Genomic DNA, 27,643 nt, shown 5'->3' with positions numbered 1-27,643 from the left:
GCCCGTAATATTAAGCTCTGAGAGAGAAAGAAGATCTTAATGTTACTTGGACTTAAAGGATAATGACTAGATGGAGGAATGAATCATAAAATAACTATGTTACATAAAGGAAGTCAGACAAAGGAGAGTACATTCTCTATTATTCCATTCATATAGAATTCTAGGAAATGTGAACTCATGTATAATGATAGAAAGCAGATCAGTGGTTGCCTGGAGACCAAGGAATTAAGTGAGTGGGTTACAAAAGGGTACAAGGAAACTTTTGGAGGCAATGGAAATGTTCATTATCTTGATTATGGTAACTGTTTCAGGGTTATATATAGATGTCAAACTCATCAAAATGTATTCTTTAAATATGTATATGTATTTAAATATCTATTGTATATCAGCTATACTTCTATAAAACTTTATTTTTTTATAATTTTTAATTTTTTATTAACATATAATGTATTATTAGCCCCAGCCCCATATAACATACAATGTACATTAACATATAATGTATTAATAATACATTAACAATAATGTATTATTATCTGTGAATTGCCAGGTTTACATACTTCATAGCACATACCTTCCCCAATGTCCATAACCCCACCACCCTCTCCCTATCCCCCTACTTTAATAAAACTTTAAAAGAAATATTAGTGGGGAAAAATATTTGCAATTTAAATCACAAAGAGCTCATATCTCTAAAGATAAAGAAAAACACCAACAGGTAAGATGTATGAACAGAAAGTCACTGAGCTTTTGTGAGTTTGAAATTTTCCATAATAAAATAAAAATAATTTTCAAAAAAATATTAACATGCTATCCCTAGCCCTCATATAATTCACAATATGGTTGAAGAGATATGAAAATAATTACAAAGCTATTCCAGGTTCAGGCCATACTACCAAGTATATGTGCTGATGGATATGGATTGATGCAATAATCAAAGTGGGGGTAGAGGATCAGGCAAATCATCTTGGTCTTCAGATGATGTGAGTCTGTACATTTTTTTGTGGTCCACAGGAAGTAGGCACAAGAGAAAAAGAGTTCAGATGAAAAATATATGAACAAAGGTGATGTGATGGGGGAAAGATAAAGACAGCTTTTGGAAAGGACTCTTACTACAGGTTCACCATTCTTAATAAAACCATCGAAATCACCTGTCACCAAAGGCTTGCTGCAGTGGAAGGAACCCACAGGAAAGAAAAGGAAACCTAATTTATTATGTGAAGGTATGGAATGGATCAAAATCATTTCCACTATTTATGCAGCCATATTCAATCCTTACCATATCTTTGCTCTACCTATATTAGCATTTTTCTCTAAACAGACTTGTCTTTTTATGTAGCTCATTCTAAGAATAAGATCCATGAAAAGAAATATAATTTTTTCTAATACACTAAAATAAACACCTCTTTGATACACTCAGTAGTATATATAGTCTTAAAAGTTATATTAAGATTATTTCACTTATTCCATATGCCCATCATTAACACATAGTCTTTAATGAAGCCTCTATTCCTATCTCACTGATAAGTATACATCTCCCTAGAAATTTCAGAAGCAGAGGGCTAGTAAAGGACTGTCAGAGTAAACTAGTTTCATTGCTTGTTCAGATTTCTCAATTTTCAGCATCATTTGAATGAGTATTCCACATGTGGAAATATTCTACACCAAAGCTGAAAAAAATCTAATACATGAAAAGGTAGAAGCAGCAATTAACTTCCAATTAATTTTGAGAAATACACAAAGACAAAAGAAACAGAACCTAAGAAGAATTACTAACTACTGAGACAACAGAGCAATAAATAATAATGTGACTATTTAAAGTAGAGGCACAGTGTGGTGTAGTGAAAAGAAAAAAGGCCTTCAAGTCACAGAGACCCTCGTCTGAATTCCGCGTCTATCACTTATAATAGCCTATCTGACTTCTTGGCACCTAATTTTCCTCATTGTTACATTGGGGATAATGGTCACCTGTCCTGGATGTTGTGAGGATTAAATAAGCCAATATTTGTAACATGCCTGGTACACTCCAGGTACTCAAAAATTAGTACCATAATGTTGATGACATTTCATAATGTAAAGTCATTTCCTCTTTCAACCTGGCAAAACCAATACATGCTAAATTCTTTAAAGTTTACCAGCTTACAATCTATTTTGTAACCTATGCCAAATGTCTAAATTCAATCTGAAATGTGAAACTGGATTTTACAATATGCTACAACTACACTTAATATTTTTATAACACTAAACTAAATGTTGCTTTGAGTATAGAACATAAGAATATTAAGCAGTATGCATGTATATATATTTTGAAGAAATTTTATCTTTATACCATTAAATGAATTCCAATCTGGTATATACCCTATAGGGCAAAAGTAGTAGGTGGTAAACAGAGGGACGGACATGAAGCAAGGAAAACTGGGGAAAGATTCTTAAAAAAACTCTTTTTAAGAGTATTGAAATTCAGGAAGTTGTTCTTTCTGACAATGATGGAATATTAGGGGCTCGCAAGGAAGGCAGAAAAACATGTCTCACTGAGTCATATTTAAGGAAAACTCTTGACCCTCGTATTTTAAAACAGCAAATCTGATATGTTCTTAGTTGGGTTGGTAAAACCCCACTGAATAGTTAAAAGGGCACGCACACGCACACACACACACACACACACACACACACACACACACACTTTTACATCTTTACCACAGAATGAATATATATATATTTTTTAATTTTCATTTTTTAATTTTTAATTTTAAGTAGACTCCACACCCACTATGTGGCTTGAACTCACAACCCTGAAATCAGGAGTCCTATGCTCTACCGGCTGAGCCAGTGAAGCGCTCCCTGAAAAGACAAAGAAATTCTTTGTCTACTTCAACCTATTTCAGTGTTAGTAAAAGAAAGAAGTCCCATCACCTTCTTTAGAACATAAACTTTCATGGATAACAAGCAGAATAGCAGTCTAACAGGTTGTGGATTCTTAGCAAAATTTAAACTCTAACACAAAGTCTCTCTTTCCATCCATTTGGATTACTTGACAGTTAATGTCTGGAGATGCTGTTTAATACCAATACAGGTTCCTGTTCCTTTCTTTACTGTTACAAATCTGATTCTGAAACTATCCTTAGAATCCTATTTCAAAGGAAGGGGAAATCTTCCAGTTTGCTATCTGTATCAAGGGAAATCCAGCAGCGGAAATCTGCCTAATCCATGGACACTGTAAGAAGATCTAAGGAGCTAGGGAGAAGATCTGGAATAATTATTCCAGAGAAATACTTCAACAAACTCAGTAAATATTTAAATAAGTTAAAGAATGAAACATTTATACCTGATTAAGTAAATGCAATAACCAGTAACATTCAGTTGCATTGTTCCTATAAAAACTATCACAGATTTGGTAACACACCAAATCCTGTGGATACATTAACATCAAGATATAAAATAACTTACTCTTTAAAAACTATGATTGGCATCATGGTGTGATGGGAAGCACATAAAATTTAGAAGTTTGAACACCTGCTCTGCTACCACTCACCAGGTAGCCGGAGGCAAGTACTTACTGACCACAGTCTTGGTTTCTTTATCTCTAAAAAGGCATTAACATTCACTATCCCATAGAGTAAGGAGAAGATGAAATTGATAATCCTTCCTTAAGTAGCTTCATCTCTTGGCTCTCTTCACACAACCAATACGCTAATTCAAATTTTTATTTCCCACCTGCGCTGTACCTCCTTCTCATACCTTCTATTGTTTTTAATATTACTTGTAATCTTTTCTAGACATCCCTTCAAAATCAGTTGTATCCCAACGTCTGAGGTACCTGTCTAGAGTCTCCTCTAGGCAATATTATTATTCTCTCCATCACCTGTTACCCAAAGCTGTTTCTTTTTGTTTTTATTAAACCACTAGTCACAATAAGTATAAGGTAGCTCTTATTTTTTGAATGCTGTGTCACACATGTGTTAAGTGCTTTATATTCATTTTTCCCATGTAATTCACAACGACCATGTAAAGTAGGTACTGTTATTCCTTTTATCAAAGAGTAAAGTAAGGTTAGAGAACTTAACTTGCTCAAAGTCACTCAAGTAATAATTAATACAAATTATCACTACTCTTAATTAGCAATAATTAGTAGGACTGGGATTCAAAGCCAGGTCCTTGGCTCCAAAGCCATTCTGCTGCCTTTGGTGAACTTACACTTCTGTGCCCTGTAGCCTTCAGGAAAAAAGTACAACACCTGGCATGATATTTGCACTGAACATGTGTTTAGTGAATTTAAAAGACAGAGAAAAAGTCTATTCACTGACTAGTCTCTCATGTGCAATTCACTGGTTTTGGAGATACACAAATGATATGACAAGGTCTCTATCCTCAAGGACCTATAGTCAGTCAGCTGGGGGAAGAGAGACAAGTATAACAGATAATTGCAATACAGATGTGTTTCATAGGATTTTTATGGACAGGCTGCTGGGAACACATAGGACGGGGCACCTAAACTGAACAGGGAAGGAGGAAAACAGTCAAGAAAGATGTTAGGAGCGGTGCCTGGGTGGCTCAGTCGCTTATGCATCTACCTTAGCTCAGGTTATGATCCCAGGGTCTTAGGATGGAGCATGGCACAGGGCTTCCCACTCAGTGGGGAGTCTACTTCTCCCTCTGCACTCTCCCTCTGCACTCTACCCCTGCTTGTGTGCACACTCTCTCTCCCTCTCTCAAATGAAGTTAAAAAAGAAAGATGTTAGGAAGTCTGAGTTTCTGTTTTTCCCTTCAAAACTAATTAAGCAGGGGTTTTTTAAAAATTTTAATTAATTTATTTATTTTTTCAGTGACACAGTATTCATTGTTTTTGCACAACACCCAGTGCTCCATGCAATATGTGCCCTCCGTATTATCCACCACTTGGTTCCCCAACCTCCCACCCCCTTCAAAACCCTCAGGTTGTTTTTCAGAGTCCATAGTCTCTTATGGTTCGCCTCCCCTTCCAATTTCCCTCAACTTCCTTCTCCTCTCCATCTCCCAATGTCCTCCATGTCATTTGTTATGCTCCACAAATAAGTGAAACCATATGATACTTGACTCTCTCTTAGGCAGGGTTTTTAAAGATTGGTATTCTAGGAGCTAGCATGGCAGGGATCAATGTACTTCTTAAAATTAGTTTAGATTATGTCTGTATTTATATTTCTATTTTATCTCAAATTGCTGTCTAGTTCAAATAAATCTCACCTTTGAAAAAACATATTTTAGGGGCACCTGAGTGACTCAGTTGGTTGAGTCTGCCTTCGGCTCAGGTCATGATCCCAGGATTCTGGATTGGGCTTCCTGCTCAGAGGGGAGTCTGCTTCTCCCTCTCCCACTACCCCTGCTTGTGTTTCCTCTCTTACTGTATCACTCTGTCAAATAAATAAATAAAATCTTTAAAAATATATTTTAAAGAAGGATTTGCTTTCTAAATATGTTGCATTTATATGACAGTATGTATTTTTCTCTCTTCACAGATACAGACAGAAAAACAAGGAAAAGAGTGACTGGTTACAAAACTGGCTAGTGTTAGAAGTGCTTGTCACAAAACCACGATCAATTCAGATTTTTAACTCAGAAGAACAGGGGGCTAAAACTTATTACATTTTAAACAACTGCTCTCAAAATACCATCTATCATCAAAAATGTTATAATCCTAAAAAACAAACAAAAAACCTTTTAACTAAGTTTAATTAATTTTTCCCCATATGTTTCCCTAATTTAGCCCTACAATAAAGAAAATACAATTTAATAATATATTCCCATCAGTTGTTCACTTACCAAACAACAGTTCATTCAAGTGGACACTTTCAGGCTGTCATGGAAAACGCCAAAATAAAAAGCCTTATTAAATTCAAATTAGATTATATCTGTCACTTCTTCTTTGCCCAAAGCAATAACTATGGAAGAACATAAATTAAGCATAGCATGTCACTTATTACAAAGTTGGCTACTATCAAAAATGTTTTACAGCTTTTCTAGGTAGTTGCTAATGGATTAAATGACTTCAACACTGTTGTAATTTAAGTAAAGCAGATTTCACCAAACATGATGGGACCAGTAAAGATGAAATAATAAAATAGAGTAGAAATGGTGAAGAAAGGAAATAAAAACCAATGAGAAGTGAAATGAGGTACAGATAGACTTCGCTTGTTTGCATTTTATGAAATTAAGACAATAGCAAAGCCAAAAGCCTAAAGGGATTAAAATCTAAAGGCAGCAAACATAAGCAACTAAGAAATTTTAACTTCAAACACACACAATCAGGAAAAGAAAACCTTAACTTCTTTGCGCTAAAGTTGTGGAGAATCAGGTTCAAGCTCAAAGTAGGCTAAACACTTCAACTTATCACCCTTGACTATACAGCAAAATGAAAATAACCTGGCAAAGATTTTCCATAAAATCCTAACTCCCAGGGGCACCTGGGTTGCTCAGTGGGTTAATCCTCTGCCTTCGGCTCAGGTCATGATCTCAGGGTCCTGGGATTGAGCCCCGCATGGGTCTCTCCGCGCAGCGGGGAGGCTGCTTCCCCCACCCACCCGCCCTGTCTGCCTCTCTGCCTACTTGTGATCTCTGTCTGTCAAATATATACATAAAATCTTAAAAAAAAAAATCATATCTCCCCCTGGTAAATTCTCTCACTAGAAGGAAAAAATAAAAGGCATTTTTTTATAGTCCTTGTCGGTTAAGTTAGAGATTCTTAAAATTCATAAAGAGACAAGAGACAGTAAATAGCAGTTTACAGAAAAGAATTATGTGTTACTTGCTATAAAGAAAAGTTAGATTCATGGAATTAAAAGGAATTTTGAGAGATTATTCTCTTAGTCTTTACTCACAGACCAGAGAAATTTTTTGACAATTTATGAAATGTATAGTTTTAAAAAAATAAAAGGCTTCAAACTACACCTGTATTTACTGCAATATTAGCACTATAACTGCATGGTTAAAAATTCAAAACCACAATTCCCCCAGCAAGTCTAACTGTTACCGCTTAGAGAAAATAATAGGGATAATCACATTCATCAAACTTACTGAACCTAATGCTAGGATAGTCAGCATAGTGATCATATTGTACTTCTTTCATTAAAGAGCTCTTAGATCATTCGCTACTGAATTAATGTTTAACTGGTAAACTGAGGCAAAATACTATATAACCTTAAAAGTCACAAGTGCAGAGTCCACTGTACAAAACTACTGAACCATACTTTTCCCCTTTATGTACTTTTCCAGATAAAATTTAAACTGTCCGAGCAAAAGGTGCAATTTAAATTCCGCATAAATTGACTTCTACTGTGACTTTCTTTTTGCTTGAAAAGTCTTTTCTTACATGGCCACTGATTCAATTTCACCTGTAGGTAATGAACACAGAACTCATTGTGGGGAAAACCAACCAAAATGTGAAAAGAAAGAAGTTATCAGATATACAAGAGAGTGAAAACAGTTGATTGAGAAAGACTTTACCATAATACTTTCTCTCCTTAATATTTTAGTTACCATTTCTTTCACAAAGACCCCATTGGTTCCAAAAGCTCCTAAACCGAGTACGCACCTTCATCCGAATGCTGAATCAGGGCTTTTATTTCTGCTAGGCTGGGCTCTCTCTCTTTGGAGACCGAAGCTGCTGCCCCCTCCTCTGGGTCCTCTACCTTTGTCACCGTAAAGTGCGGCATTGTTATAGTCAGGAATCCTTCGCTCTCGCTGTGAACTTCAGTCTACTTTCCCTGCCTACCTCTTATTGTGCCCCTTCCCAACTCTAATCACTGCCTACGGGAGACCTAGGCATGGAATAGGGAAGTACTTTCTCATCACGTGACCCACAGCCCAAGGGAGTGGAACGCTGGAAGACACGCCTTCCACTGTGTTTATCATTCACTCAGAGGATTAAGCACTCCACCCCTTACTTATGGTTGTTAAGCTCAAGAATCCCAAGAACTGTTTAGGCAGAGTTCCCAGAGCTGCCAAAAGCTGCGAGTGGGCAGAATTCATGAACTGCCGCCCACTGTGTACTCACCCACTCATTTCCTTAACTCAAGTTATTTCCAACCCTATGTGCTCGTCATGATCTCAGCCTCTGCCCTCATATTTCACCTGAGAAAGATTAAGGAACAATTCATTGTGCAAACTTTCCTTTTAAAGAAAAACTGGCACTACATCGATTTAGAAAATGAAACAAATTATATATAAGCTTCTGTTGTTGCTTTATTTTAAAGCATATGAAAAATAGTAATTTCTTACTGTTCAGATGAGAACACTAATTCCACAAGTATTTGGTGAATGTCTACATAGTTTATACAAGCCATAGTTCTAGACACTGTAGTGTACACCACGATATCCAAGAAGGGACATTAATATTCCCAAAAGTCCAACTTTGTTTTAAAAGAGCATTTTTAAAGAGAATACATTTTTAAAAACATTTTTAAACATTTTTAAAGAGAATAGTTCAGACTTTTTCATTTACACGGAGCACAAACATAGTGTTAAAAAAAAGAAATTCAAGGAAATTCCTCTAATTAAGAGGTGTACAGTTCCTTCAACACATTTAACATATTTAATTCTTGGTGCGTTTTATCAGATAACTGTATCAAGTGCTCAGTTGATAACTTTAACTATAGAGTTTGAGGCCTATCTCTGAACTTAGATAAGGGAATTCAGTAAATTGAGCCCTCTGTTAACTTCCATGTTGATGATGTAATATAAGGGCTTTGTTGCTGGTAACACCTGACTTGTAAGACTGCACTAAATTTAACACAGAAGGAATGATAGTTTACAATCCTCATTTATTCCAACACTATTCCTAAAAGAAAAGAAAGCCAATAGTTGTTGAAGGCCTACTTTGTACTCTGAACTGCACTAGAAACTTTCCATTATGATTTCATTTAATCAGCACAGAAACATTAGGCTAAGAAACTTGCTCAAAGTCACAGAGTTCATAAACAGCGAAGCCCAATCTAAAAACCTGTAGTACCCTTGTTGGTACGTGGCATAGAAGTTTCATACAAAGAGAACTCATATACACCCCCCAACTTTTATTTCATGGGTTCCTGTATAGCACTGATTTGTAATCTTGGTTGCACACTGGAATCAACTGAGGAGATTTGAAAACTACTGATGTCTGGGTCCTATCCCGGATATTCTGATTTAACTGCTCTGGAGTAAAACCTAGGCAATAAGACTTTTAAAAGCTCCCCTACCTCTCAGATAGTTTTAACAACCAGCCAAAGTTGCAAATTACGAGGATTTGGGAAAAAGAAAAGTTCATCACCTAAGAAATCTTTCTAACTATTTTATCTTTGAGAGAAACCAAGTCAGGTGTGGTGTGCCCTTAGTGATTTTTCCATACATAACAACTCAGGTAGCTACTCTACTAATTTTTTCAAAGTAACTTATCTACTAAATTGTCAAAGATTTCAGTATCATACTTTGGGTTCCAAATTCTTTAATATTTCACTGCCACTGGATATTTCCAATAGGATCTTGCCTTTCATATTTACTTAATAAAAAGACCTGAACTATGGCTAATCATCTACAGTTGAACACAAACAATGACTTCTGTTATAAATCTGCATACAGCTTGTGCATATGAACGTATGTCAAATGCTACCCTTTTGCTTCTCCCCTTTAAAAAAAATCCTCAAACTAAAGAAGTAGGAAGGTAACACATTTCTGTTAATCTGTAGCAGGAGTATTTATTTACCAACTTAATGCTTTGATACCACAGTGCTCAGCAATTTTAAAATAGTTCTCTTGTAGAATGGACTGTAGATAAAAGTGCAGGAGCATAAAAAATTGAGGGCAAAGTTAAAGTAATACAGAAAAAGTTTGGAGGAGAACTGGTAAAGCTGAGGGGAGTGCTGTGTGTGGAGTGATTAGATAGAGATGGTACGATGTAAGAAATAGGTATTTAGGGGCGCCTGGGTGGCTCAGTGGATTAAGCCGCTGCCTTCGGCTCAGGTCATGATCTCAGGGTCCTGGGATCAAGCCCCTCATCGGGCTCTCTGCTCTGCAGGGAGCCTGCTTCCTCCTCTGTCTCTGCCTGCCTCTCTGCCTACTTGTGATCTCTCTGTCAAATAAATAAATAAAATCTTAAAAAAAAAAAAGAAAAGAAATAGGTATTTAGGGACGCCTGGGTGGCACAGCTGACAAGGATCCAACCCTTGGTATCCGCTCAGGTCTGATCTTGGGATCCTGAGATCGAGTTCCCCCTTACCCCTCCAAACAACGTACTCAATGTGGAGTCTGCTTGGGTTTCTCTACCTCTCCCCTTGCTTCCCCCTTCCCTTGAGTGTGCACACTCCAATAAATCTTTTTTAAAAATTAGAAATAGCTATTTAAAGTACAGTAGACTATCACAATGAGGTTGCCTGGCTGGCTCAGTTGGTAGAGCATGGGATTCTTGATCTTGGGGTTTTAAGCTGGAGCCCTACATTTGGTGTAGATTACTTGAAGAATAAATAAAATTGAAAAAAAAAAAAACCCACTACCAAAATGAGGTTCCACTGCATACCCACTATGACGACTAAAATTAGTAAAACTAAAAACACCAAATCTGGTGAGAATGTGAAACAAAGGGTGCTTTTATACATTGTTACTAGGTGTAAATTTGTTCACCCATTTTGGTAAAAGATCTAGCATTGTCCCCTATAACCCAGCAATTGCACTCCTGGGTATTTATTTCCCCCAAACGAAAACATATTCCCACCAAAGGACTTGTCCAAGAATATTCATTGCAGTTAATTAACAGTAACACCAAACTGGAAACAAACAAGATGTATATCCATAGAAGAATGGATAAACAAAGTATGATATATTCACGCAAAAGATTACTATTCAGCTATAAAAATAGCTCAGTGATACATGTAACAACATGGATGAATCTCAAAAACATTATAGTAAGTAAAAGAAGCCGTAAAGAGGAGTGCCTGGGTGGCTCAGTCAGTTAAGCAGCTGCTTGCAGCTCAGGTCATGATACCAGGGTCCTGGGATGGAGCCCCCACCGGCTTACTGTTCAGTGGAGAGCCTGCTTCTCCCTCTCCCTCTGCCTGCTGTTCTGCCTACTTGTGCTATCTCTCTGTCAAATAAATAAATAAAATCTTAAAAAAGGGGTGGGGGTGCCTGGGTGGCTCAGTGGGTTAAGCCTCTGCCTTGAGCTTAGGTCATGATCTCACGGTCCTGGGATCAAGCCCCAAGTCTCTGGCTCTCTGCTCAGCAGGGAGCCTGCTTCCCCTTCTCTCTCTGCCTGCTTCTCTGCCTACTTGTGATCTCTGCCAAATAAATAAATAAATGCCTTAAAAGAGGGCACAATATATGAATCCATTATATGAGGTTTTAGAACAGGCAAAACTTAATCTATGGTGCAAAAAAACTAGGACAATGGTTGCCTCTGGGTGTATGGGAGTGTGACAGAAATTCCCAGTGTGAAAATAATATTCTATATCTTGTTAGACTTTATTCCATAGGCATATACATCCATCAAAATTTAACTGATGTTTACTTAAAGTTAGTATAATTCATTGCATGAAAACTTTGCTTAAAAAAGAAAAAAAAAAAAGCTGCAGGGGTACCTGAGTGGTTCAGTTGGTTGGTTAAGCATCTGCCTTTGGCTCAGATCACCATCTCAAGGTCCTGGAATTGAGGTCCCAGGATCAAGCCCCAAGTCAGGCTCCCTGCTCAGTGGGGAGCCTGCTTCTCCCTCTCCCTCTGCCCCCAATCCTGTACAACAAATACTGAATTCTAATTAACAATATGCATTTTGAAGTATCTGGGGGAGGTGAACTCATATCTACAATTTACCTTGAAATTCAAATAATAAGACAGATGAACAGATACATGTTAGGAAAAGTACAGTAAAAATGTTAGTAATAGACTCTGACTTGTGGATGTACAGATGTTCACTATAGAAATCTTTTAATTTTCTATATAATTGAAAATTTTCATAATAAAATGTTGGAAAAAATACAGTGAACAGAAATTCAACAAACTCTTTATGAAGCTCTCTAGATCAAAGTATAAAGCAAATCAGTTGGGTCAAATTCCGTTTCACATAAAATTTAGGAAGTTATATAAATGCTAGTCCTGTACTTTGATTTTATAGTGTTGAATGCTGTTTGAAATCAGAGTCATCATACAGATTTGAAATATTCACAGTTTTACATAAAAAAAAAACTAGGGTGGGCCGCCTGGGCAGCTCAGTCATTAAACGTCTGCCTTAGGCTCAGGTCATGCATGATCCTGGGGTCCTGGGCAGAGTCCCGCATCTGGCTCCCTGCTCAGCGGGGAGCTTGCTTCTCCCTCTCCCATTCCCCCTGCTTGTGTTCTCTTTCTGGCTGTCTCTCTCTGTCAAGTAAGGAAATAAAATCTTTTTAAAAAATTAAAAAAAAAACCACTATGGCATTTTTAAGTAGTAAGACATAGGGGAGGCTAGGGCAAAAAGGGCATTTATAATGGCATTATACATAGTGCTTTGTACATTAGGTCAAATATTATACATATTGTATTTATGTTACTAATCAGTTTCACTAAAACTTTCTGACTACATTATGCCTGTTTTTTTAAAAAAACGTGCCTGCCCATTCTTTAGAAGAATGGATCTACTATGGGTAATACTCTAAAAGTACAGTTTACCAAGGTACACTACCCAATTGCCTCTTTCTAATCACAGCTAACAACTCATGACAACTAGCATTTTGTTTTATTCAACCCATTTATTTAAAAAACAAAGACAAATTAGATGTAGTGAAAAGACCTACACAAGGAAAAGTCAGTGGGAAATTATTTTCAACGTAAGAATTCTCTTTCAGGTTGTACTATATTGTTATACTACATCACCCAGTTTTAAAGCTAATCATATATGTATTTCCTTTTTGTTCTCAGAACCTGAGAACTGTATTGTACAAAGACATACACAAATAATCCAGAACCACATATGTTCTGAAGTGATTTTTTTTTTTAAGGATTTTATTTATTTATTTGAGAGAGAGAGAGAGGGAGAGAGAGAGAATGAGAGAGATGGACCAAGAGCAGGGGAAAGGGTGGAGGGAGAAGCAGACTCCCCGATGAGCAGGGAGCCCAATATGAAGTTCGACTGCAGACCCCAGGATCATGACCTGAACCGAAAGCAGATGCTTAACCAACTGAGCCACCCAGGCACCCAGCTGAAGTGATTCTTAAGAATTTAGTAATCCATGCTAAAAATGGATCCACGATGCAAGAAAACTTCTTTAAGTGAGCAGTAAGCAAATCCCTGGAATTAAAAAGCCACATACATTTTGAACACATTAGTTTTTACCAAATGTCATTCTACTCATTCCTGAGAGCATCTTGTAGATATAATGTTAAATATTTAGTAACACATTAAATAGTATTCTTTTATTTTTAATAAAAAATGCAACCAGACCTTGATCAATGGTATCAGCATGCTATTAAAAAGCTGGAAAAGTATAAAATAGACCAGACTAGCTTCCATGACATACACATAATGTAGACTTAACTCATCTTATCTGTCTATACCTTTTCATAGAATTCAGTCTCTCGAGGCGCCTGGGTGGCTCAGTGGGTTAAGCCTCTGCCTTTGGCTCAGGTAATGATCTCAGGGTCCTCGGATCAAGCCCCGCATCATCCGGCTCTCTGCTCAGCAGGGAGCCTGCTTCCACCTCTCCCTGCCTGCCTCTCTGCTTACTTGTGACCTCTCTGTCAAATAAATAAATAAAATCTTAAAAAAAAAAAAAAAAGAATTCTGTTTTACACACACACACACACACACACACACACACACAAATTTGGTGGGAGCAGTGTGCAAAGAACAATGGATTCTGATTTGGAAACATTCAAATCTTAGGAATCTCTCCTGAACTCTTAGAGTTTGAAGATACTACTCAGAGTACTTTATGTACTATTAAGATCCAGCTGCACTTGAGAGAACCTTTAAAATTATAGCCAAGTAGGGGGACCTTAGTGGCTCAGTGGGCTAACGCCTCTGCCTTCGGCTCCGGTCATGATCTCAGGGTCCTAGGATCGAGCCCCATGTCGGGCTCTCCGCTCACCGGAGAGCCTTCTTCCTCCTCTCTCTCTCTCTCTGCCTGCCTCTCTGCCTACTTGTGATCTCTGTCAAATAAATAAATAAATAAAATCTTTAAAAAATAAAATAAAATTATAGCCAATTAATAGTTTTGTGCTTAAGAGTATTTGGTTTGTTACAAGTGGTATTTTTATAAGAAATAGTAAAGAAAGTGTAATCTACTTCCAAGCAGTTGTTTTCTTCCGTTTTTTTTTTTTTTCCTCAAGCAGTTGCTTCGAATGTAGCAAGTTATTACTTCAAAATATTTAGGATAGACATTCTCATTGAATCACTGTAACCGCCAGCCAGCAACTAATTATAAGTAGAAAATTACATTATGCTTTAGTCTTCTTGATCAAGGTAAATTTATGATAAACTTTGAGTAACAAAGGTTATGTTTATTCTCAGCTGTAAACCCTTCATACATTTTATTCTATAATTCTAATAATAAATCTGTAATAATTCATCTTAAGAGATCTTGTTTGACAGGAAAAAGAACTGAATTACAGTATTTCTTTAAAATGTCTGAATTATATAACTTCTTAAAAAGTACATAACTTCCAAAAATTTTTAATTTCTTACCTTTAAATATTAAGAGAGGAAAGAGGTCATGTGTTAGAACAGGGATTCTTAAGGAAGATATCAGACTTGCCCGAAGGACTAACCCACTCCCAGACCCCCAGTTACTCAGGCTTCAAAGGGCCACTGGTAGGGAAACAATACCTCCTTTGGCATCTTTCAGAAGGTTAGGCAAACATTCAAAAGAACAGTGCTTTGCAAATTATCTCTGGTAAAGGATTATTTTTCTTTACATTCACAATTTATGTGAAATACTAGAAAAATGGAGAATATAGAAAACACAAGTTCTAATTTTTACTATCAGATTTGACATAAAATCGCTCCAATTGCTATGCAAGTTTTTAAAAACTTTCAATTTCTGAACTTATCTCCTCACAGACAGGTTAAGTAAACAGCTCAAGGACCAGCGCCATTTACATACTACACTCCAAATGGTGGTGTTACAGAATGTTGTAAACATTTTACTAGCAGAGAATAAGCAATACATTACTTAAATTTAGAGCTATAGCTGTAAAAGTATACTGACTCTCATTCTTAAGCAGAAAATGTATATATATTTGTTTTATTTAGCATATTGGCAAATCCTTTTTATCTTTCAGACACAGGACAGTAAATAGTGGTTGAAAATATCAAAATGGGGGGGGGTGCCTGGGTGGCTCAGTGGATTAAGCCGCTGCCTTTGGCTCAGGTCATGATCTCAGGGTCCTGGGATCAAGCCCTGCATCGGACTCTCTGCACAGCAGGGAGCCTGCTTCCTCCTCTCTCTCTGCCGGCCTCTCTGCCTACTTGTGATCTCTCTCTCTGTCAAATACATAAATAAAATCTTTTAAAAAAAATATCAAAATGGGGGCGCCTGGGTGGCTTTGTTGGTTAAGCGACTGCCTTCAGCTCAGGTCATGATCCTGGAGTCCCAGGATCAAGTCCCGCATCGGGCTCCCTGCTTGGAAGGGAGTTTGCTTCTCCCGCTGACCTCTCTCCTCTTATGCTCTCTCTCTCTCATTCTCTCTATCTCTCTCAAATAAATAAATAAATAAAATCTTAAAAAAAAATCAAAATGATCACAAATTCTAAATTATGCCTTATTATGTGGACGATTATAGAAAGAATTTAATGAGTTAATCAATTACATTGGTGAAGGCCAACTATCATGGATAGTGAGAATTTAAAACTCCTAAATCTCAGAATTACAAAAAATTAGCAATAATCGCGCCTCGGATAAACCTCATTGGCTACGGCGGGGAGGGGTCAAGATGGCGGAGAAGTAGCAGCCTGAGACTACATCAGGTAGCAGGAGATCAGCTCGATAGCTTATCTAAACATTGCAAACACCTACAAATCCAACGGGAGAGTGAAGAGAAGAAGAACAGCAACTCTATAAACAGAAAATCAACCACTTTCTGAAAGAACCTGTTTTTATCCCCTTTCTCCCCCCCACAATTTGGGGTCTCTTCTGATTTGGTTACAGCGCATATTGCCACCCTTTTAGTAGTTTATTTGCTCCTTCATATCCTCTTATCTGGACAAAATGACAAGGCGGAAAAAATCACCACAAACAAAAGAACAAGAGACAGTACCGAAGGCTAGGGACCTAATCAACACAGACATGGGTAATATGTCAGATCAAGAGTTCAGAATGACGATTCTGAACATTCTAGCCGGGCTCGAAAAAGGCATGGAAGATATTAGAGAAACCCTCTCTGGAGATATTAAAGCCCTTTCTGGAGAAATTAAAGAACTAAAATCTAACCAAGTTGAAATCAAAAAAGCTATTAATGAGGTGCAATCAAAAATGGAGGCTCTCACTGCTAGGATAAATGAGGCAGAAGAAAGAATTAGTGATATAGAAGACCAAATGACAGAGAATAAGGAAGCCGAGCAAAAGAGGGACAAACAGCTACTGGACCATGAGGGGAGAATTCGAGAGATAAGTGACACCATAAGACGAAACAACATTAGAATAATTGGGATTCCAGAAGAAGAAGAAACAGAGAGGGGAGCAGAAGGTCTATTGGAGAGAATCATTGGAGAGAATTTCCCTAATATGGCAAAGGGAACAAGCATTAAAATCCAGGAGATGCAGAGAACCCCCCTCAAAGTCAACAAGAATAGGTCCACACCCCGTCACCTAATAGTAAAATTTACAAGTCTTAGTGACAAAGAGAAAATCCTGAAAGCAGCCCGAGAAAAGAAGTCTGTAACATACAATGGTAAAAATATTAGATTGGCGGCAGACTTATCCACAGAGACCTGGCAGGCCAGAAAGAGCTGGCATGATATATTCAGAGCACTCAACGAGAAAAACATGCAGCCAAAAATACTCTATCCAGCTAGGCTATCATTGAAAATAGAAGGAGAGAGCAAAAGCTTCCAGGACAAACAAAAACTGAAAGAATTTGCAAACAACAAACCAGCTCTACAGGAAATATTGAAAGGGGTCCTCTAAGCCAAGAGAGAGCCTAAAAGTAGTAGATCAGAAAGGTACAGAGACAATATACAGTAACAGTCACCTTACAGGCTAATAATGGCACTAAATTCATATCTCTCAATAGTTACCCTGAATGTTAATGGGCGAAATGCCCCAATCAAAAGACACAGGGTATCAGAATGGATAAAAAAACAAAACCCATCAGTATGTTGCCTACAAGAAACTCATTTCAGACGCGAAGACACCTCCAGATTTAAAGTGAGGGGGTGGAAAACAATTTACCATGCTAATGGGCATCAGAAGAAAGCTGGGGTGGCAATCCTTATATCAGATCAATTAGATTTTAAGCCAAAGACTATAATAAGAGATGAGGAAGGACACTATATCCTACTCAAAGGGTCTGTCCCACAAGAAGATCTAACAATTTTAAATATCTATGCCCCTAACGTGGGAGCAGCCAACTATATAAACCAATTAATAACAAAATTAAAGAAACACATCAATAATAATACAATAATAGTAGGGGACTTGAACACTCCCCTCACTGAAATGGACAGATCATCCAAGCAAAAGATCAACAAGGAAATAAAGGCCTTAAATGACACACTGGACCAGATGGACATCACAGATCTATTCAGAACATTTCATCCCAAAGCAACAGAATACACATTCTTCTCTAGTGCACATGGAACATTCTCCAGAATAGATCACATCCTGGGTCACAAATCAGGTCTCAACCGGTATCAAAAGATTAGGATTATTCCCTGCATATTTTCAGACCACAATGCTCTGAAGCTAGAACTCAATCACAAGAGGAAAGCTGGAAAGAACCCAAATACATGGAGACTAAACAGCATCCTTCTAAAGAATGAATGGGTTAACCAGGAAATTAAAGAAGAATTGAAAAAATTCATGGAAACAAATGATAATGAAAACACAACAGTTCAAAATCTGTGGGACACAGCAAAGGCAGTTCTGAGAGGCAAATATATAGCGGTACAAGCCTTTCTCAAGAAACAAGAAAGGTCTCAAGTACACAATCTAACCCTACGCGTAAAGGAGCTGGAGAAAGAACAAGAAAGAAACCCTAAACCCAGCAGGAGAAGAGAAATCATAAAGATCAGAGCAGAAATCAACGAAATAGAAACCAAAAAAACAATAGAAAAAATCAATGAAACTAGGAGCTGGTTCTTTGAAAGAATCAATAAGATTGATAAACCCCTGGCCAGACTCATCAAAAAGAAAAGAGAAAGGACCCAAATAAATAAAATCATGAATGAAAGAGGAGAGATCACAACTAACACCAAAGAAATATAGACAATTATAAGAACATACTATGAGCAACTCTACGCCAACAAATTGGACAATCTGGAAGAAATGGATGCATTCCTAGAGACATATAAACTACCACAACTGAACCAGGAAGAAATAGAAAACCTGAACAGGCCCATAACCAGTAAGGAGATTGAAACAGTCATCAAAAATCTCCAAACAAACAAAAGCCCAGGGCCAGATGGCTTCCCAGGGGAATTCTACCAAACATTTAAAGAAGAACTAATTCCTATTCTCCTGAAACTGTTCCAAAAAATAGAAATGGAAGGAAAACTTCCAAACTCATTCTATGAGGCCAGCATCTCCTTGATCCCAAAACCAGACAAGGATCCCACCAAAAAAGAGAACTACAGACCAATATCCTTGATGAACACAGATGCAAAAATTCTCACCAAAATACTAGCCAATAGGATTCAACAGTACATTAAAAGGATTATTCACCACGATCAAGTGGGATTTATTCCAGGGCTGCAGGGTTGGTTCAACATCCGCAAATCAATCAATGTGATAGAACACATTAATAAAAGAAAGAACAAGAACCATATGATACTCTCCATAGATGCTGAAAAAGCATTTGACAAAGTACAGCATCCCTTCCTGATCAAAACTCTTCAAAGTGTAGGGATAGAGGGCACATACCTCAATATTATCAAAGCCATCTATGAAAAACCCACCGCAAATATCATTCTCAATGGAGAAAAACTGAAAGCTTTTCCGTTAAGGTCAGTAACACGGCAGGGATGTCCATTATCACCACTGCTATTCAACATAGTACTAGAAGTCCTAGCCTCAGCAATCAGACAACAAAAAGAAATTAAAGGCATCCAAATTGGTAAAGAAGAAGTCAAACTATCACTCTTTGCAGATGATATGATACTATATGTGGAAAACCCAAAAGACTCCACTCCAAAACTGCTAGAACTTATACAGGAATTCAGTAAAGTGTCAGGATATAAAACCAATGCACAGAAATCAGTTGCATTTCTGTACACCAACAACAAGACTGAAGAAAGAGAAATTAAGGAGTCAATCCCATTTACAATTGTACCCAAAACTATAAGATACCTAGGAATAAACCTAACCAAAGAGACTAAGAATCTATACACAGAAAATTATAAAGTACTCATGAAAGAAATTGAGGAAGACACAAAAAAATGGAAAAATGTTCCATGCTCCTGGATTGGAAGAATAAATATTGTGAAAATGTCTACGCTACCTAAAGCAATCTACACATTTAATGCAATCCCTATCAAAATACCATCCATTTTTTTCAAAGAAATGGAACAAATAATCCTAAAATTTATATGGAACCAGAAAAGACCTCGAATAGCCAAAGGAATATTGAAGAACAAAGCCAAAGTTGGTGGCATCACAATTCCGGACTTCAAGCTCTATTACAAAGCTGTCATCATCAAGACAGCATGGTACTGGCACAAAAACAGACACATAGATCAGTGGAACAGAATAGAGAGCCCAGAAATCGACCCTCAACTCTATGGTCAACTAATCTTCGACAAAGCAGGAAAGAATGTCCAATGGAAAAAAGACAGCCTCTTCAATAAATGGTGCTGGGAAAATTGGACAGCCACATGCAGAAAAATGAAATTGGACCACTTCCTTACACCACACACGAAAATAGACTCCAAATGGATGAAGGACCTCAATGTGAGAAAGGAATCCATCAAAATCCTTGAGGAGAATGCAGGCAGCAACCTCTTCGACCTCAGCCGTAGCAACATCTTCCTAGGAACACCGGCAAAGGCAAGGGAAGCAAGGGCAAAAATGAACTATTGGGATTTCATCAAGATCAAAAGCTTTTGCACAGCAAAGGAAACAGTTAACAAAACCAAAAGACAACTGACAGAATGGGAGAAGATATTTGCAAACGACATATCAGATAAAGGGCTAGTATCCAAAATCTATAAGGAACTTAGCAAACTCAACACCCAAAGAACAAACAATCCAATCAAGAAATGGGCAGAGGACATGAACAGACATTTCTGCAAAGAAGACATCCAGATGGCCAACAGACACATGAAAAAGTGCTCCACGTCCCTCGGCATCAGGGAAATACAAATCAAAACCACAATGAGATATCACCTCACACCAGTCAGAATGGCTAAAATTAACAAGTCAGGAAATGACAGATGCTGGAGAGGATGTGGAGAAAGGGGAACCCTCCTCCACTGTTGGTGGGAATGCAAGCTGGTGCAACCACTCTGGAAAACAGCATGGAGGTTCCTCAAAATGTTGAAAATAGAACTACCCTATGACCCAGCCATTGCACTACTGGGTATTTACCCTAAAGATACAAACATAGTGATCCGAAGGGGCACGTGTACCCGAATGTTTATAGCAGCAATGTCTACAATAGCCAGACTATGGAAAGAACCTAGATGTCCATCAACAGATGAATGGATAAAGAAGAGGTGGTATATATACACAATGGAATACTATGCAGCCATCAAAAGAAATGAAATCATGTCATTTGCGACGACGTGGATGGAACTAGAGCGTATCATGCTTAGTGAAATAAGTCAATCGGAGAAAGACAACTGTCATATGATCTCCCTGATATGAGGACATGGAGAAGCAACATGGGGGGGTAGGGGGATAGGAGAAGAATAAATGAAACAAGATGGGATTGGGAGGGAGACAAACCATAAATGACTCTTAATCTCACAAAACAAACTGGGGGTTGCTGGGGGGAGGTGGGATTGGGAGAGGGGGAGCGGGCTATGGACATTGGGGAGGGGAGGCGAACCATAAGAGACTATGGACTCTGAAAAACAACCTGAGGGTTTTGAAGGGTCAGGGGTGGGAGGTTGGGGCAACCTGAGGGTTTTGAAGGGTCAGGGGTGGAAGGTTGGGGGAACAGGTGGTGGGTAATGGGGAGGGCATGTTTTGCATGGAGCACTGGGTGTTGTGCAAAAAGAATGCATACTGTTACGCTGAAAAAATAAATAAAATGGAAAAAAAAAAACAAAAAACAAAAACCTCATTGGCTACGATACTGCCACTGCGCAAAGCTTCAGAATTACAAAAAATTGTCTATGAAAACAGATTTTTAAAAAATGGCATCAGTGATGGATATATAACATATTTTGGAGCTAACAACTGAAAGATAATAAATACATAAAAGACCTTATTGTCTGATCGAGTAAACATATTATATTGCAAGGAAGACAAAGACTTCTCCAAATCAAAACATCAGGAAAATCTCATGCTTTACTGAAGCTGAAGAAATCATGCGTTATTCAATACATATATGAATGCCTACTATGTGCCAGGAAATAGGAATACAATGGAGAACAAGGCACTGTTCCTGCCCTCGAGGAGCTCACAATCACATTATCTACTTCACTATAAGGGAAAGGCAATCTTAAACCAGGACTGTACGTACAATATAGTGTAAGCATAGACAGAACCTTTAGAGCAGAGCATACTACTACCTTGCCTAGTTACTTCTACAAGGACTAAAGCTGTGAGTCTTCCCTAAGAAAAGAATGTAGTAGAAGGATAGTTGATGGCTACCTAATTTGATTAGCTATGTCACCCATTTTGGCTGCTGACCCAAATATTAAAGAAGGCATTATCAAAAGCCTCTGTGTACTCAGAGTCCTCAGCTTCCATTCTTTCTTTTTCTACAATATTACCACTCCCTATACAAGGCTGCTCATCTCTTTCATTAGTCTAATGTCATTACAAGCCTAGCTATTGTAGGACCCAAGAATCACCAACCAAAAACAGCAGTGGCACTATGAGCATGGACTATTCAGTACCTCACTCAGAATTTCATTTCTGATGTATGACACATCGTTCTTTATTATGAAATACTTGCTTGATAGGCTTCTAATCAACACTACAAACAGTACAGAGAAAATGGAACTGCAACACACAGTCAAACTTAAGACATATTTCTAAAAATGTAAAGAAAGGAAAATGAAAACACAAAACAAAATTTTCTTGTTAATCTCACCTCAGGCAACAAGTGTTTTGTTGTTGTTGTTTAAATAAGTTATTGCTTCTTTCCTCTCTTGCAAAAAAACCCCTCCATTTTGAAATAGATCTACTGCTGGGTGCCTGGCTGGCTGGCTGGGTCAGTATAACATGCAATTCTTGATTTCAGGTTTGTGAGTTCCAGCCTCACGTTGGGGTTAGAGATGTAGAGATTACTAAATAAGCAAAGCAAAACACGCCCCCAAAACCAGAAACAAATAGATCTACTGAAACTTGGGTCAAAATATCAATATTCATTAACTTTAGGACAGAGAACTGTATTAAATCAATAGCTATACAATTCAGCATTACTAAATTGCCCTGGGTATTTGCGGTATTTATTTAAAAGACACGGAAAGAAGGGCACCAACCTGGCTGGCTCATTTGGTGGAGCATGCAACTCTTAATTTCAGAGTTGTGGGTTCTAGCCCCATGTTGAGTGTAGAGATTATTTAAATATAAAAACTTAAAAGAAAGACACTAAAATACATATTTTTTAGACCAGATTTCCTCTCAGGAACATAGAGAACCTTAAAATTATTCAGGAAACAGGTCATCTCATACCTTTTTTTGAAAAACAAAAACAGTTTCCTTTCATGCCTCCAATGCCAGGCAAAAAGCTGCAAAAATGTACACTGAACATAAAAATTTCATTTCCTTTATGCTTCTTCTACTCTACTTTTGCTTCTTACTAAATGCATCAATGTTAGTATAGTAGAGGAACTGTAATAACAGGAATTCTGATATTAAAATCACAGACACGTGGGTTTAAATCACTATTCTTCAGTTTATCACTTGTATGACCTTGAGTAGGTTGCTTAACCTTATCAGTTTCAATTTTCTCCTGGATGAGAAATCCCATTATCACTCCCAAGAAAATGACTTTTTTTTTTTAATGAAAAAATACCTGGACCGCCTGGGTGGCTCAGTTGGTCTGCATTCGGCTTAGGTCATGACCCCAGGGTCCTAGGACTGAGTCCCACATAGGACTCCTAGCTCAGTGGGAAGAGTGCTTCTCCCTCTGCCTGCCCTCCCCCTGCTTTTGTATTTTGTATGTGTGCACTCTCTCTCTCTTCTCTCTCTGACAAATAAAATCTTTAAAATGAAAAAATATCAAAACATGATTTTCCAGGAATGGAAAGAATTAAACTCTCAAGGGAAGAATGTTTTTTACACCCCAAAATTCTTAGAATTTTATTTGGAAATTAGCATACTGCTGAACTATAAAAAAAAATCAACTAAATAAATTTTTTACATGCATCTTAGATATAACCCAGTTGTGAAAATAAGTATTATTTCTGGATATTAAGAAAAAAAAAAAAGCTTTAGGGGTGCCTGGGTGGCTCTGTCAGTTAAACTTCTGCCTTTTGGCTCAGGTCATGGTCCCAGGGTCCTGGGATTGAGCCAAAGGCAAACGCTTAACTGATGGAGCCACCCAGGCACTACTCATGATTTTAACATTTTCTTTCCTCTAGCTTACTTTACTTTAAGAATACAGTATATAATACACACAAAAATGTTAATTGACTTTATATTATTGGTAGAGCTTCCAGTCAACAGTAGGCTATTAGCAGTTAAGGTTTGGGGGAGTAAAAAATTACATTCAAATGTTCTATTGCATGGGAGTTGGCACCCCAACCCCTGTTTTGTTCAAGGGCCAACTTTAATATAAAAGATATATTTAAAAGAAGGATCATAGTCACCTTTGACTGACAAAACTCTGTAATTAATTTATTTTGGTTTGGGGCAAAAAAATTAGAAGTTTTTTGGAGAGGTACAGGAAATGTACTTGGGACTCTGAAACATGTCCTTATGAAAAAACTACATATCTTTCAAAGTCGCTTAGTCAATTGTTATTCTGATTTAACCTTAAATGAGAGACATTTATGAGACCTACCAATAACACACAGAATGGGCAGATCAGCCAAACAGGTTAAACATACGTGTAATGTAATGGCTCCAGAGGCAGATAAATATTCTATTCTATTAGATCTACTAACATTTAAGGGAACGCCTCCTGTGCCTATCCACTCAGTGAAATCCCAGTTAGGTGGGAAAGTTCTTTCCATATGTACAGCATTAATCACTCTTTCCTTTTGGGCTTTGGTTTTCAGCTCTGGGTTTCTCTTAGAATCAGCTGACAAGTTTGAAAAATACTGATGCAATTAGTATGGATCAGAATCCATGGATAAGGGGCAAAGGTATTTTCTAAAAAGATCTATAGATCATGCCAATATTCAGCCAAATGAAGCATCATTGCTCTATTGGGTACATTTCCTTTACCTTTATTATTTTTTTTTCATTTGCCTTTATTATAGTACGTTTTTAATTTTTTAAAAGCTTTTATTTATTTTACTTATTTATTTGACAGAGAGAAATCACAAGTAGCCAGAGAGGCAGACAGGGAGAAAGAGGGAAACAGGCTCCCTGCTGAGCAGAGAGCCCAATGCAGGGCTGGATCCCAGGACCCTGAGATCATGAACTGAGCCGAAAGCAGAGGCTTAATCCACTGAGCCACCCAGGTGCCCCACATGTTTTTAACTTTTGTTTATATTTCTATCTTTTTTAGTCTAGAAGATCTTCAACTCAATATACTGAGTGCAATTATTATATGTGCAAATCATTATTGTGTGCAAATTATATGTGGCATCACATACTATATGGGGTGCTGATACAAAGACAACTTTGTGTCCCTGTCCACGAGAACCTTACTGCCTAATTGAAAAAGATAACATATAAACAAAAACAACAAAATTAAGTGAAACAGGTGCTATAGTAATAGTCTGTATAAGGGATATAGGGATATAAAGAACCGATCTATTATCTGGGTGTGGTGTTGAATCAGAAAAAGTTTCAGAGAGAAGGTGACTCTGAAGGAGGGACTTATCTAAGTTGTTTTTGCATCTCTACCACCTAACACTTCCCTAACACACCAAGCATAAAAACTTAGTAACAGCCACCCTTGAAGCTGATATATTTAGAGCTCCGTGACCTAAATGGCTTCTACATTTACTCCACTTCAAAAACCCACTCCCAAGACTCCACACTAGACCATGTTAACACTGGAATTGCCCCCCTCTGAAACCATTAATTCCAACATCCAACTGTCCGGCCATAATCTTTAAACCTTCTCCTTGCTTCACTACCACCTTACCCCACCAAGTCCTCCAGTCTCTACGTATCTCCATTTTTACCTCAGTTCATCATTTTCCTTTGCTGTATCTTTCTATTATATTATTCTACTATGTGCTGTATTTTTTAATATTTTGCTGTGTCTTTATTGTTGCATTTATCATATAGCATTATAATTTATATCAACATTTGTTTGTTTTCTCTATTAGATCATAACTTTCTGCAGAACATTCTTGGATTATTTTTCTTGGCCCTGCATCCTTAACACACAGAACAGGGCCTGACCCTCAATGAGTGTTCCGTAAATGTTCGGCAAAGGAATGGGTAAAATGTTCTTGTCATTTTCACCACCAGACTACAAGTTCTCCAAAGGCAGAGACTACCTACTCTACGTATTTCCTATAATTCCTATTGGGAATATGGTGCCTCACATATATCAGAACCTCGTGGAGCATGTGTTAAATTGTAAAAGAATGAAATGTATTAGATACTGTGTAAGACATACAAAAATATCATCCTTATCCTCCTACACTGTTGGTGGGAATGCAAGCTGGTGCAGTCACTCTGGAAAACAGCATGGAGGTTCCTCAAAAAGTTGAAAATAGAGCTACCCTACCACCCAGCAATCGCACTACTGGGTATTTACCCTAAAGATACAAATGTAGGGATCTGAAGGGGCACGTGTACCCAAATGTTTAGAGCAGCAATGTCCACAATAGCCAAACTATGGAAAGAACCTAGATGTGATATCTATATACAATAGAATACTATGCAGTTATTAAAAAAAAAAAAAGAAATCTTGCCATTTGCAACGACATGGATGGAACTAGAGGGCATTATGATGAGCAAAACGAGTCAATCAGAGAAAGACAATTATCATATGATCTCCCTGATATGAGGAATTTGAGAGGCAGAGTGGGGGGCTTCGGGGGGTAGGGAAGGAAAAAATAAAGCAAGATGGGATCGGGAGGGAAACAAACCATAAGAGACTCTAAAGTTCACAAAACAAACTGAGGGTTGCTGGGGGAAGGGGGGTATGGAGAGGGCAGCTGGATTATGGACAGGGGGAAGGGTATGTGTTATGGTGAGTGCTGTGAAGTGTGTAAGCCTGATGATTCACAGACTTGTATCCCTGGGGTTAATAATACATTATATGTTAATAAAAATAATTAAAAATACATTCCCAGCTTTTTTTTTGGAATTATTATTTCAACAATCATTTAAGATAACCAGATGGTTATGAGGCAAATGTAAAAAATTCATTATGGCAGAGACAAAACAATATAATGGAAAGCACTGGCTATAACTCGGGAGGCCTGTGCTTCAGTCTTGGCTTTACCACTCTGTGATCTACAAATAACCATCTCTGCGAGCCTTAGTTTCCTAATTTTTTAAAATGGAGTTTTATCAGAATTCAGTTTTTCTTTTTTTTCCCCCCAAAATTCAATTCTTCATCATCTAAGTTTCCCTAACATGCTATGCCTCTTAAAATTTGTATTATAAAAGTGATATACCCTCAATATAAAAAATTATACATGCCCTTCTGAATTGTTTAGGTAAAGGAAAGTTCCCACTCTCCGCACTATTTTCATAACTCCCCAAAGGTAACCACTCTCAACAGTTCCTGGTAACTTTAAGGCATTGTTCATGTATAAGCAAGTACAGACTAAGATTCTTGTTTTTATTAACAACTGCACAGTCCCATCAATTCTAAAGGATCCTTGACAAAATGAAAGGACAATTATAAATACTTCAATAACAGGGGGGCCTAGGTGGCTCAGTTAAGCCTCTGCCTTCAGCTCAGGTCCCCATCCCAGGGTCCTGGTATCCAGCCCCTGCAACATCAGGCTCCTTGCTCACAGGGAGTCTGCTTCTCTCCCTCTGCCTGCTGCTCTGCCTACTTCTGTGCTCTCTTTCTAATAAATAAATAAAATCTTTTTTTAAATAAATAAAATAAAATCTTCCAAAAATACTTTGACAAGAGAAAGATAATTATCTACTCCAAAGGCCTATAGTAGAAAAAAATTAAAACAGAAATAAGTATTTAAAACTTCCTGTTTCACACCACCCACCCCCACTCCCCACTGTGCAGCGTAATGTGAGTAAAAAGC

General features: G+C 37.7%; 1 protein-coding gene across 5 annotated transcripts in view; it reads right to left on the bottom strand.

Moving 5' to 3' along the window:
* Positions 1-27,643, bottom strand: part of SLC12A6 (solute carrier family 12 member 6) — a 101,903-nt gene that overhangs the window by 70,350 nt on the left and 3,910 nt on the right. The window contains exons 1-2 of one of the 5 annotated variants that reach the window (XM_046007957.1): positions 7,562-7,700; positions 5,794-5,827 (exon numbers count right to left, since the gene is read on the bottom strand). The exons of 3 other annotated variants lie outside the window; for them this stretch is intronic. In XM_046007957.1, coding sequence (XP_045863913.1) covers positions 5,794-5,827; positions 7,562-7,567 — 40 coding nt within the window. In that variant the 5' untranslated portion in view covers positions 7,568-7,700. Of the gene's footprint in view, positions 1-5,793; positions 5,828-7,561; positions 7,783-27,643 lie in introns of those variants that run through there. One more of the 5 variants, XM_046007956.1, reaches the window with a different exon arrangement.

Source organism: Meles meles, chromosome 6, assembly GCF_922984935.1.
Source record: "Meles meles chromosome 6, mMelMel3.1 paternal haplotype, whole genome shotgun sequence".
In the NCBI taxonomy this organism is placed as follows: Eukaryota; Metazoa; Chordata; class Mammalia; order Carnivora; family Mustelidae; genus Meles; species Meles meles.
The sequence above is the reverse complement of the archived record's forward strand: the minus strand, read 5'-3'. Positions and strand labels throughout refer to the sequence as shown.